Genomic DNA, 14,315 nt, shown 5'->3' with positions numbered 1-14,315 from the left:
AGCACAGTGGCCTCCATAATCCTTAAATGGAAGATGTTTGGGACGACCAGAACCCTTCCTAGAGCTGGCCGTCCGGCCAAGCTGAGCTACCGAGGGAGAAGAGCCTTGGTGAGAGAGGTAAAGAAGAACCCAAAGATCACTTTGGCTGAGCTCCAGAGATGCAGTCAGGAGATGGGAGAAAGTTGTAGAAAGTCAACCATCACTGCAGCCCTCCACCATTCAGGGCTTTATGGCAGAGTGGCCTGTCGGAAGCCTCTCCTCAGTGCAAGACACATGACAGCCCACATGGAGTTTGCTAAAAGACACCTGAAGGACTCTGAGATGGTGAGAAATAAGATTCTCTGGTCTGAAGAGACCAAGATAGAACTTTTTGGCCTTAATTCTAAGCGGTATGTGTGGAGACAACCAGGCACTGCTCATCACTTGTCCAATACAGTCCCCACAGTGAAGCATGGCGGTGGTAGCATCATGCTGTGGGGGTGTTTTTCAGCTGCAGGGACAGGACGACTGGTTGCAATTGAGGGAAAGATGAATGCGGCCAAGTACAGGGATATCCTGGACAAAAACCTTCTCCAGAGTGCTAAGGACCTCAGACTGGGCCGAAGGTTTACCTTCCAACAAGATAATGACCCTAAGCACACAGCTAAAATAACTAAGGAGTAACTTCACAACAACTCTGTGACTGTTCTTGAATGGCCCAGCCAGAGCCCTGACTTAAACCCAATTGAGCATCTCTGGAGAGACCTAGAAATGGCTGTCCACCAACGTTTACCATCCAACCTGACAGAACTGGAGAGGATCTGCAAGGAGGAATGGCAGAGGATCCCCAAATCCAGGTGTGAAAAACTTGTTGCATCTTTCCCAAGAAGACTCATGGCTGTATTAGCTCAAAAGGGTGCTTCTACTAAATACTGAGCAAAGGGTCTGAATACTTAGGACCATGTGATATTTCAGTTTTTCTTTTTTAATAAATCTGCAACAAAAATTCTTTTTTTTGTCTGTCAATATGGGGTGCTGTGTGTACATTAATGAGGAAAAAAATTAATTTAAATGATTTTAGCAAATGGCTGCAATATAACAAAGTGAAAAATTGAAGGGGGTCTGAATACTTTCCGTACCCACTGTAACTGTACCTGTTATAACTTTAGTGAGAGGTGTAAAAGAGGTATAATATCTACATGCTCAAACCTCCTCAATTAGATTCACTCGATTGGGAGAAGCAGCAGTTCTACTCCAAGTTCAATTCACCCTGTCACAGAGAGAATCCAGTAGTCCTGCACAAGACTTTTAATTTAAACTACTATACTAGCAAAGTAATTCTTTCCAGTCACTATGTTCAGTTTCAGCCACTTGTCCTTAGGACTGCTGCAACTTTACTCATTTATTATCTGTCTCACAATCATCTCTACCCTCACTCATGATCAAGACCTCATGGTACTTGAACTCATTCACCTGGGGCAGCTGCTCAACCTTTACTGTAGGAAACAAGTCACACTTTTCCAGGAGGGGACTGATTCCTCATATTTGGAGATGCTAATTCTCATCTCAGGTTTATCTCACTCTGTTGTGCATTGTTCAAGTATGCACCAGAGATCTCAGTCTGATGAGGAAATCATCATCAAACAGCACAGATACAACATTTAGGTTCCCAAACTGGATACCCTCCAAACCTTGGTACCATTGCCCATGAAAGCCACAAAATGAAAAGGAGTCATGGGGCACCCTTGCTAGAGTCTAATGCCCACAGTAAACTGTCTCAACATAATACCAAGTACGCAAACACAAGGCTATGTGCAAAGTAAAGACTAACCCAGTCTCATCTACATTTCCTCTACATGATGAACTTAATGCCTTCTATGCCTGTTTTGATTGCTATAACAAACAACCTGCCTGTAGCACCACCTTATTCATCCTTCTTTGTTTCTGTACATGATATCAGTAGGACTTTTAATGAGATAATGTTCATGAGGAATCTGGTCCAGATGGAATTTTAAGGCATGCTATAAAAACCTATAGCAGCCAATTAGCTAACATGTTCATTAGCATCTTTAATATTTTGCTGAGAGAATCTCTGGACCCTGTCTGCTTCAAAAAGAACAACAATTGTCCCAGAGCTTAAAAAAAATACAAAACGGTACCATCTGAGTAACTACAGACCTGCTGCTTTCACTCCGGTGAAGTGTTTTCAGAGACTGATTGTGGGACACATTAAACAAAATATTCCAGATAGTCTTGATCTCATCCATTTTACATATCGCAACCAGTCGGCAGATTATGTCATATCCTTCACATCTCTCTTGATCTCATCCATTTTATATATTGCAACCAGTCGGCAGATTATGTCATATCCTTCACATCTCTCTTGATCTCATCCATTTTATATATCGCAACCAGTCGGCAGATTATGTCATATCCTACACATCTCATAGCATCTAGACACAGCTCAATAGTAAAAACCTTTTGTGCCAGAGTCCTATTTATAGATTACAGCTCAATATTTAACATATTTGTACCTGCAAAGCTGATTTTGGACTTCCTAACCAGTAGACCTAGGCTTGTGTGGGTTACTTCTGCCATGTTGACCTTAACACAGGTACTTGAATGGGTAGTATGCTCAGCCTCCTTCGGTAATTGTCATTCTCGTATAACTTTGCAACCAAACACTAGTCCATCTCCATAATTTCATTTGCTGACAACACCATCATAGGCCAATCACCAACAATGATGAGACAGCTTACAGAAACCGGTTTATCTTTTGTGTTAACAGCACTAGGACAACAGTGTTACCCTTAATGTCAGTAAAATTAAGATACTGGTCATAGATTTCATAAAACAGAAGGCAGACCACATTCCCTTCTACATTAGAGGAGATGCCCTTGAGAGTATGAGCAGCTTTAAATCTCTTGGAGCAAGTACCACAAGTTAACTGAAGTGGCCACAGCACATTTTGGGTTTTGTCAGGAAAGCTCACCAACATCTTTACATGTCATCTGCTGTATTCTTTATAACATCTACGGGTACACAGTACATTACATTCTCACTGGCTGCACCACATTCTGGCATGACATCTGCTTGGTTCAAGATCATAAAGTCCTGCAAAGTGGGGTGAAGGTGATACAGAATATTAACAGTACCCAGTTGTGTTCTGTTTAGAGTATACATAACACTCGCTGCCTAATAAAGGTAGTCACTTTTTACACTCCTTCCTTCTGGCAAATAGTACAGGACCATAAGCTCTCATACCAGTACATTCAAGGTTACTGAACACAATCATAACCTCGTTACCGAATACTATAGTACACTATAATATATATACTGTATATGTGTATATATACAGTATATATACAGTATATGTGGGTCACAGACTTGCCCAAGAGAAAAGGAGTCGAATCCAGGATTCCAAAAAAAACAGCTTTATTGTTGTGAAGGCACAAACATTCTCAAAGAATTTATTCAAATGGGAGCTGTCTCTTAAGCACGCACAGCACACAAGCAGAGGCACTGAAGGCCGTCCAGCATTAGCTCCCTTCTCAATTTAAAAGAACAGATAGCCTTCCTGCATACACACACACATAGGTCAAATCCCGTTATGGCAAATACCAAAGTAACACTTCTGGCGTTACCTGGTAGTTGATCACCCAAATAATCAGATTGTGATTCAGACTTATGGATATAATACTCATATATATTGTGGCGGACGCCTGGAGGATGGAAGGACCAGGAGAGGAGCAGTACCTCCCCTGGAACACGAGAAGGCAGCCGCCCTGGTGGGTGTTGGGGCCACGGGAACAGAGCTTGGAAGCTCAACCTTGTGGGGACCCATGGCCACTGCCAGGGGGCACCTGGATGGTTCAGAAGCCATGGTATGCAGCACTTTTGCCACACCAGGAAGGTCATCAGGGAGCACCTGGAGCACATCCGGGTGCATTATAAAAGGGGCCACCTCACTCCATTTAGGGAGCCGGAGTCGGGTGGAAAAGGATGGAGCTTGCGAGGAGAGTAGAGGAGAAGAGGTAGCAGAAGACTTGAGGAAGAAAAGGGACTGAGCCTTGTGGGTACTTTGTGCATTGTGTACTGTGCAGAGAAGAAAATAAATGTGTGTATTTGGACATCGTGTGTCTCAGTGTCTGTCTGTAGCCAGGCTTCTTTTATAATATATACATACTATATACAGAGAGAGTGTGCAAATTCCACACAGACAATGACAATGCATATGATTCAAGCACACAGATGTAGGTTCTGTGAGTCTATAGCAACATTAACCACCGCAACACAATGCTAGCCTTTACCATTGTATGTGTTTATTCATATTTTTTCCTTGTTGATATTAATAGCCTAGAGATATATTAGCAAAAATAATTTTACTGTTTTCTTCAATATAGAGCATTGTTTTTCCTTCTTTGTGGTAAAATTTAATGAAAGCAGTTTATAATATGTAAATATCCTATTACAAAACTCTGTTTAGACATGTTTAAATACAATTCTTTTGTTTAGTTTGTCACTTTTTCAGTGCAAGGAAGGAAGGAAGAGAAGTGGACAGCAGACATGACTCATCTTTATTGTGGAAAGAAATAATTAGGGTTTTCCTTATTTGGTCTTCAAGCATCCTGCCATCATTCTGCACACAGTAAAAACAAGTTCATGTTTAACTTAAATAAACATTTTGAATTTCATAAGAACATAGTTATTCATATAAATCATCTAGAAATTGTTGAAAACTTGCCAGAAGATTTTTCCCCTCTTGTAGAATTCGTCGCCTGAACTGACTGTGCAACTTAACTGACTGAAGTTTGCTCCATCTAAAATGCTGATCTCTTCTAACAGAAGCTGTTCAGATTTTAATTTTTATTGCCTGTACTACTGCATTCTTCATGGCATGGTATATGATAAAATGGAATGCGAAAAACATGACTTTTCAAGAGAAGGATATGGTACTCACATTGACTACTTTCCTTAATAGTGTTTTTTTTTTCTCTATAAGGACCTATTTTTTCTTTACAGTACATTTTCATAATGTTGCTTAATCAAACATTCTTGATGCCAGAAGTATAAAATCAGGCATCAGGTGTCTTTAAAAAAGATGCATTCTGGCATTATGGTTGTTTCATCCTCAGTTTACAGTTACAACTGAAGTGCCCCTAAAATAGAAATGTGAAAAGATTTTCTATCTTGCTTAATGCTTTAGGTTATTCAGTGTTAAAAATAAATACATAGAAATTTAAATGAACATGATGAACACTCTGTGATCTCATTCAAATTTGCATTCAGGCATTATACAGTATAAAGTCTTTATGTTTATACACCTTGTGCTGAATTGCCATTTTATAATAGAGGCTATGGGGCATGGAGCACCACCAAAAAATAAAAGCTTATAAACTTACCACACAACTTTTTAAGCCATGCAAGTTATTGAGCATTGATTCGCACCTTGAGATTACACATGCATTGTAAAATAATTTATACATGTCATTTTTGAACAAAAACCCCCACTATTATGAAATTCAGACATCTTTAAAACGCCTAGCTATGCATGCTCCCTCAGTGCTTTGTCTTCCCCCACAACAGCCTTTCACCCTAACTCTCAAAAGAAAAAAACAGTAAGCTTTCCCTTCAATGTGTTTGGTGTTGTGTTGATTTACTTCCCTATTTATGTGAATACTCCACCCACGAAGGTATCTGCTGTCACATAAGCAAAATATAAAATGCATCCTTACCTCAAGAAAAATATAACCTGGAGTATGCAACAAAATGAATTATTTCCAGATCCCTCTGTTGCCCCACATGTGCGTTGGAAACACAGAAAGCATGTTTTCATATATTGAAATCTTTTTGCTGCTTCAAAGTGGATGAATCTGATAAGTTTTTAAGTTATTATTTTCTGGTGGTGCTTTGAGCCCCATAGCTATTAATATAAAATACCAGTGCAGGCAAGAATTTTTTTTAAATTTATAGAAAATGCTTAACTTTAGAACACAATTTAAATTGGCAAATACATATATACCATGTTTGTGAAAAAAACAACTTTGACTTGAAAATACCAAGCATATCCTTTAACTTTCATAACAGTTAATATAGGATTGTCATTTATAAAGCATTTTGTTAAGTTAAAAGTATGTATAAAGGCAATGATCTTTTGAAGTGAATTTTTTTTTCTGTACAAAAACACGATTCCCTGTTTCCTGAATATTGCATATTGTAGTGTAGATTTTCTAGTATTAAAATAAAATGCAACAATTTACACTCAAACAGTCAGTAGTCTACATGTTGTCCCTGATTATTGTAACAATATTTTAAAAAGACTCGAATTAAGTTTAAGGAGATTTCTGTGGCTGTGAGTTTTTATTCCAATCAGTTTTAAAATAAATGCATTATTCTTACTTTTCATTGATACAGAATAGGGTAAATTACAAAGAAAATGGCAAAAGAAACATTTTAAACAAATTATAGCTAAGATGAAATAATTCTAATGTTTATGGATAAAATTTTATAGGCCCATTATCTAAACAATCAGATCAATTAAAAGAAAAGAAAAATGCAGTAATAGATTAAAATAGCAACACATAGCCACAGAGGAATGTTAGTTCTGAACTTTCAAACCAGAGCTGTAAACAATATTTAGGCTCTGTCTGATTACTTACATTTATAGTTTCTTTCTTTCTTTCTTTCTTTCTTTCTTTCTTTCTTTCTTTCTTTCTTTCTTTCTTTCTTTCAGGAGACCTGTATGACGTCTGTGCCATTTGTCTGGATGAGTATGAAGAAGGAGACAAGCTGAGAGTTCTACCATGCTCCCATGGTAAGTACCTTTATTTTTGTGTGTTTTAGCATCATCAGCCCTATTTACTCAAAAACTTTGACCCATATGTGCTAAGAATTATATTTCACCAAACGATATAGTCAAATGATTTGTGTTGGTTTCTAAAATGAAGATGAACTCAAACTGAGGTTGTTGTGCACTTCTTGCACAATACATAATTTATAGAAATACTATACTATAGTTCATCCCGGTGTCAACATTTTAATTGTTTTCTGAAGATGGCTGGCAGTCATGGTGCTCACTTTGGGTTTGATTGTGTAGCTCTATTGTGTTAACTAATACTGTAGCCCTATTACAATGAAATTCTACTGTCTGTCTGGCAAATCAAAAATATGCCAAAATATTTACAAAGCATCTTCAAAGAAAACATTCAGCAATATAACATGTGCAGGCTTGTCCTTTGTAATAAAAAAATATATTTTGAACTTACAAAGGTTTTGACATTTAATTGTACTCTGCCTGCCCACTAGCACAACTTACTTTTTGAGGGTGAAGACATGATTTGTTGTTGGCATAGGGGACAGGGATACAGTTTTATATTGGGGTGCTTGTAATGCACAACATAGTTTAGCCAATTCTCCAAGATAAAAGATCAAAAAGATTACACTAATAATTTAAAAACAGCACAGCTTTATAGAAAACTTGATAATAAATAAAATACAAAAAAGTGTAGAATAGGAACAAGTTGTTAACGTATTCGATATGCCAATGTTTAAATACTTAAATGCAAATATTAAAAAAGCTGTCTTTTGTTTCTAGTGCTGCTTATGTGATGAAGCAGACAAAATTGGGTGGTTTAGCATAGATTATGTATAATGCAATTCCATTTTTCTACCTTGCAGATATTGTTTATCATGCAAGATAATTGATCTTGCTTGTTATGAACATTTCTCCAAATTACTGTTAGAATATTGATAGTTATCCCACAGAATGTCACACTTACATTACCAACATTCCTCATTCTATAATTCACATTTTGAAGTGAATTAAGCATGTACAGTGGGGCAAAAAAGTATTTAGTCAGCCACCAATTGTGCAAGTTCTCCCACTTAAAAAGATGAGAGAGGCCTGTAATTTTCATCATAGGTATACCTCAACTATGAGAGACAAAATGAGAGAAAAAAATCCAGAAAATCACATTGTCTGATTTTTGAAGAATTTATTTGCAAATTATGGTGGAAAAAAAGTATTTGGTCAATAACAAAAGTTCATCTCAATACTTTGTTATATACCCTTTGTTGGCAATGACAGAGGTCAAACGTTTTCTGTAAGTCTTCACAAGGTTTTCACACACTGTTGCTGGTATTTTGGCCCATTCCTCCATGCAGATCTCCTCTAGAGCAGTGATGTTTTGGGGCTGTCACTGGGCAACACGGACTTTCAACTCCCTCCAAAGACTTTCTATGGGGTTGAGATCTAGAGACTAGCTAGGCCACTCCAGGACCTTGAAATGCTTCTTACGAAGCCACTCCTTCGTTACCCGGGCGGTGTGTTTGGGATCATTGTCATGCTGAAAGACCCAGCCACGTTTCATCTTCAATGCCCTTGCTGATGGAAGGTGGTGTTCACTCAAAATCTGATGATACATGGCCCCGGGCAGTGTTTGGGATCATTGTCATGCTGAAAGACCCAGCCACGTTTCATCTTCAATGCCCTTGCTGATGGAAGGAGGTTTTCACTCAAAATCTGACGATACATGGCCCCATTCATTCTTTCCTTTACACGGATCAGTCGTCCTGGTCCCTTTGCAGAAAAACAGCCCCAAAGCATGATGTTTCCACCCCCATGCTTTACAGTAGGTATGGTGTTCTTTGGATGCAACTCAGCATTCTTTCTCCTCCAAACACGACGAGTAGAGTTTTTACCAAAAAGTTCTATTTTGGTTTCATCTGACCATATGACATTCTCCCAATCCTCTTCTGGATCATCCAAATGCTCTCTAGCAAACTTCAGACGGGTCTGCACATGTACTGGCTTAAGCAGGGGGACACGTCTGGCACTGCAGGATTTGAGTCCCTGGCGGTGTAGTGTGTTGCTGATGGTAGCCTTTGTTACTTTGGTCCCAGCTCTCTGCAGGTTATTCACTAGGTCCCCCCGTGTGGTTCTGGGATTTTTGCTCACCGTTCTTGTGATTATTTTGAACCCATGGGGTGAGATCTTGCGTGGAGCCCCAGATCGAGGAAGATTATCAGTGGTCTTGTATGTCTTCCATTTTCTAATAATTGCTCCCACAGTTGATTTCTTCACACCAAGCTGCTTACCTATTGCAGATTCAGTCTTCCCAGCCTGGTGCAGGTCTACAATTTTGTTTCTGGTGTCCTTTGACAGCTCTTTGGTTTTGGCCATAGTGGAGTTTGGAGTGTGACTGTTTGAGGTTGTGGACAGGTGTCTTTTATATTGATAACGAGTTCAAACAGGTGCCATTAATACAGGTAACAAGTGGAGGACAGAGGAGCCTCTTACAGAAGAAGTTACAGGTCTGTGAGAGCCAGAAATCTTGCTTGTTTGTAGGTGACCAAATACTTATTTTCCACCATAATTTGCAAATAAATTCTTGAAAAATCGGACAATGTGATTTTCTGGATTTTTTTTTCTCATTTTGTCTCTCATAGTTGAGGTATACCTATGATGAAAATTACAGGCCTCTCTCATCTTTTTAAGTGGGAGAACTTGCACAATTGGTGGCTGACTAAATACTTTTTTGCCCCACTGTATAGTGCTCTGTTGTATGCTCATTAAATAGGATGATATTTAATTTATAATTTTACACTAAAATATGAAGATACACTATGGTGGTAAGAAGTACTACTAATTTTTAGCACATGTCCCTTATAGCTGTAAATCACAAATGATCAGGCTTCAAATATTTTATACAAATTAAGCTAATGAAGCCATCAATCCTCTGACCATGAACACTTTTTTAACACAGCTGATCAAGGACTGCAGAAATATGAAGGAATATTTTGGACAAAATTTAAATAAACCGATCTGTAACTATATTGCGAAATGTATCGATAAATAAAAAACAAAGATATGTGTGTATAAATAATTTTGCATCACTAAAATATGACTATTACTTATTTCTAGATTGAATTTAATTTTTTTCTTCATTTATTTATTTCAATGACACTACATGTAACATGAAATAAGGCTTGAGATGAAATCTTCAGGCCTGAAGAAGAGGCCTGAGTTGCCTCAAAAGCTTGCATATTGTAATCTTTATAGTTAGCCAATAAAAGGTGTCATTTTGCTTGACTTCTCATTGTATTCATAATGGCTAACACGGTACAACACCCTAATTATCTGTAGGAAGAAACATGGCTTAATGATGTGTGCTGTGTCTGCCATATTTTATATTTGATATATAGTAAAGAACTAAAAAAATCAAAGTAACAGTCTATCCATCAATTTTCTAACGTCATATGCAGTTCAGCTTGACAAAGAGTAGTTGCATGTCCCAGCAGTATTAGGTGCAAGGTAGGAACCAATTCTGAATGAGAAGCATGTCTAGTCACAAGGCACAATCACAAATATCTCAAAAACATGGGGAGAACGTGCAAACTACACACGTGCAGTTCATAAATATCCCTAATGGAATAAACTTAGCCGTGTAAGTGTTACTTGTGTGTTCTGCAGTTTGATGGAGCTGTGGTTAGTGCCATACTCACTGCTCTTGCAGCTCCAGAAAGCTTGGGACTGTCATGGTCTGGGTGCATTATGTACAGTACATTCTCCTTTTGTCTACATGGTTTTATTTTTCTTCATACTTTTTGATTTTAGCACAGCTTCCACTAAATTGAACCCTTTCGAGGAGTAATTGTTGATGTGTGTTAAAAAGTGTCCTCTTTTCATGGCTACAGTATATGCGACCTTGTGCAAGATGGTGGAGGGGATAGTGTTTGGCTTGCTAAGACCTTAAAATGGAACATGTAGGTTTTGAGAATGTTTGGATAGATATTTCTGCATTTTACTTTTTTTTAAATAAATAATTACTTTCATCTTTCTTTTTTTAGCATACCATTGCAAGTGTGTAGATCCTTGGCTTACCAAAACTAAAAAGACATGTCCCATATGCAAACAGAAGGTTGTGCCGTCTCAAGGAGATTCTGATTCTGACACAGATGAAGCAGACAGCAGTCATGAAGAAGCTTCAGAAAGTACTCCACTTTTAAGATCTTTAGCCTCAACCAGTGCACATTCATTTGGTACAATGGCAGGACCAAACCAGGATGTGCTTGAGTCTTCTGAATATGATGATGATGATGACGAAGATGAAATAAATAGTGAGACAGAAGAGGAAGTAAATGTTGAATCTGTTGTTGTACAGCTTCAGCAAAGTGCACATGAAAGCAATATGCATAGCTTTGCTTAACTGTTGTGATCCTTCAAAGAAGCTGGATGCACCAACTGCACTTAACCACTTATGACTGATTTAATTTAAAGCTCACAGCCGTTAGTGGTCAGTGTATAGTATTGTTTAGGAGTTCTGCATCCAAGTCAACCAAAGCCGGCCTAAAATTTGAATGATAAAAATGCCTGGCTACATCACGAGAGAGCCAAAGAACATTATGTACTAACAACATAATGCTGGTCTTTTACATTTGCACTTTAAATCGACAAGGTAATGGTTATTGGTTATATAATATCCACTGTGATAATGTCATGTTGTGTGGAATTTTATTTGTGAAATGTAAAAATTATGTAGGTTACTTTGGCCACCATTAGAAAACTGCACAATGGTCACAGGGCTAAATAAGTTTAAAGTTGTGTGTACTGTGTATATAAAATGTAAATACAAATTAGTATGCAGTTGTATCAGAATTCCAAGCAGCTCTTGTTAGTATTAAATAATGTATAAAGCATTGTATCAGAAATTCCAAATAAGAGGTGTTTAAAATGAAAATGTGTATAAATTGTATATATATTATACTATATCATGATCAACGTTTCATATCTTTTCATTAAAAGCAGCCAGACACGGCCCCGGCAAAAAAACAAGAACAGGCAAGAAAACCTTAAAATGTCCAGAGATTAGAAGTGGTATTTAACCCATGGAGCTTGCACTGAGATCTTTTTGATAAAATCTATTTCAGAAAGAGTTTGCAATGGTGAATACTGAAAGCACTATTGGTAAGCACCGCTAGATCAGTTTAACTGTAATGCCAGTAATTTAAATGACACCTTAAGTTATATTTTGGTAAGCACTATTGATTGGTAAGCACTGTTAGATCAGTTTAACTGTAATGCCAGTAATTTAAATGGCACCTTAAGTCATATTTTGGTCAGTATGTCATTTTGCATACTTGAGCATAGCTTTGCAGCTAACAATATGATTAAATGGCTGTGACTGAGCACTTTTGTCTATGTAGTAATGCTGCCCTTTCCCAATTCACTTTTATATAAAATGGCTAATTGTTTTGAAATCTACTAAAATGTTGAAATAAAAGAAAAAATGGTCAAATAAAAAAACAGTAAGTTGCAGCATTGAATAGAATTGGACTTTCTAAGTTTTGCCAGCCATGCTAATGCATTTCTTGGGCATCAACTTTTTTCCCGTCTAGGTCTGACAGAAGATGGGGGCCTAACGTGTGTTACTTTCCGTGAGCATGTCAAAATAAATGTGGTGTCAGTTTGGCAAGTTTTTAAATTGGTGAACTTTATTGAAATAACCACTGCTAACATTAGACTGTTGAATACAATCACAGGATGGTAACCATAGTGCACCAAAATGAGCTGCATTTCACATTTTATTCAGCAAAATTGCTTTCCCAGAAATAATTTTTCTTCAATATGTAAATATGCCAATATAATTAAAAATGTTCACAAGCAAGAAACTTCTTCTTGATTTGCTAAAGTAGCATTATTCTAATGTAAAAAAATAACAATTACAGTGAACTACAAGAGGAACCATTTTATATTGTTCCAAATATGCCTCCAGGAATCAGCAATGTCAATTAAATCTTTCTTCTTACTGTATTAAGAAAGTAAACAGAGTGCCTGTATCACATAACTAAGTATTGTGTCTTTTTTAAACTTTTCTGTAATTGGTCCACCTTCCTTTTTTTTTGTTTTTGGTTAGCTCTCAGAGCCTATTCACCTTTTTGTAATTCTTCCGAGATTCCAGCTGCGCCGAGTATAGGTAATCTGTATTGGTACCTTTTTAGAAAATGGCCATTATTAGTTACATGGTTGGAGAAAATGTGTTTCTCCAGTTGTTTTCTAAATGTTATTAAAAGTTTTCAGCAAATAAGAACTGTGTCTATACACTGTTAAAGTGGATAAACTATAGAAAAGTCATCAGCCCCCCTTAAAAATATACACCTTGTGTTGACCTAAACAAGATGATAAGACTTATTTACAAACTGTAGAGTGAAACATCAAAATTAAAATTTCTGAAAAAATAAACAAGTGGAGGATGTGCACACATGTAAGGTGGAATATGTGGACAAACTGTAGAGTGAAACATCAAAATTAAAATTTCTGAAAAAATAAACAAGTGGAGGATGTGCACACATGTAAGGTGGAATATGTGACCATTCCTCCTCCTTTTTCAAGTGCCATCAAAATTGCATGGTGACCATTGATGAACTTACCTCATCAAGTTAGCTGAAAGATTAAGTAGGATTTAGGTCAGGGCTCTACTGAAGGTCCTTCACATTCCTGCAGTTGCTTTGGGTCAGTGTTGTATTGAAAGGTGAACCATCTTCTAATTTTCAAATTGTGATTGAGGGCTAGAGGTTTTCTTCCAAGAATGGGCCTGTATTTATAAAGATTGTTTTTCTTGTCTCGTCCGATTGGATCACAGCACTTTTTGGTACTTGTCTATAGAATCTATAAGAAGCATTTGAGCAAAACATGAGACGTAATGTAGCTTTCTTCTAGAGAGCTTGTGGTAATTGCCGTCACATGTACACAATGACAGTCCATGAAAACCTGTAGTTCTTTTACAGTAGCTATTGATCTCTTGGCAGTCGCTTTGATCCAGCCTGGAAGGACAGCCTGTTCTAGCTGTGTTTTGTGAGGTGTGTCATGCACCCATCCACTTCTTAAGGAGGATATTGAATTGTACCAATGGATGGTTAGTTAAAGCCGTTGGAATCTTTTTATACCAGTCTCCCCCAAATTTAACTAATTAAAAGCACCACCCTTCCACCCACAGTGATTTTTAGCTTTAGAATGCATTCCAAGCTACTTTTATTCCAAATTCATGAAAATCTACATCCCTTCACAACTGGGACCCAGTGAGCTTGTTGTGTGATTTATAAGGCGATTGATTATCCCTTAAATGTAAAGGAGTATTTTGCTATTGTAATAATTTACTGAATGTTATTTTCCCATGACAAATGTAGGTCACTTTGTGTAAATAAATGTGGCTTATTCCACTGAAACTTGTCTTCATAACAAAAAGTACAAATTTTGGAAATGGAGTGGTGACTTCCCATTATGATTTCTGAAAAGGCAAAAAAAAAAAACCCCCACAAAATCACATCCACAACTCCAA

The 14,315-nt window shown here is 37.4% G+C and overlaps 1 protein-coding gene across 2 annotated transcripts in view; it reads left to right on the top strand.

The window, feature by feature from the left end:
- Positions 1-12,289, top strand: part of rnf13 (ring finger protein 13) — a 133,838-nt gene extending 121,549 nt beyond the window's left edge. For both annotated transcript variants that reach the window (XM_051923982.1, XM_051923983.1), the window contains exons 9-10: positions 6,713-6,793; positions 10,828-12,289. In XM_051923982.1, coding sequence (XP_051779942.1) covers positions 6,713-6,793; positions 10,828-11,186 — 440 coding nt within the window. In that variant the 3' untranslated portion in view covers positions 11,187-12,289. The remainder of the gene's footprint in view (positions 1-6,712; positions 6,794-10,827) is intronic.
- Positions 12,290-14,315: the final 2,026 nt, after the last annotated feature.

This window comes from Erpetoichthys calabaricus, chromosome 2 (genome assembly GCF_900747795.2).
Source record: "Erpetoichthys calabaricus chromosome 2, fErpCal1.3, whole genome shotgun sequence".
Lineage (NCBI taxonomy): Eukaryota > Metazoa > Chordata > Cladistia > Polypteriformes > Polypteridae > Erpetoichthys > Erpetoichthys calabaricus.
Note: the sequence above shows the minus strand (reverse complement) of the source record. Positions and strands in the feature narration are given on the sequence as shown.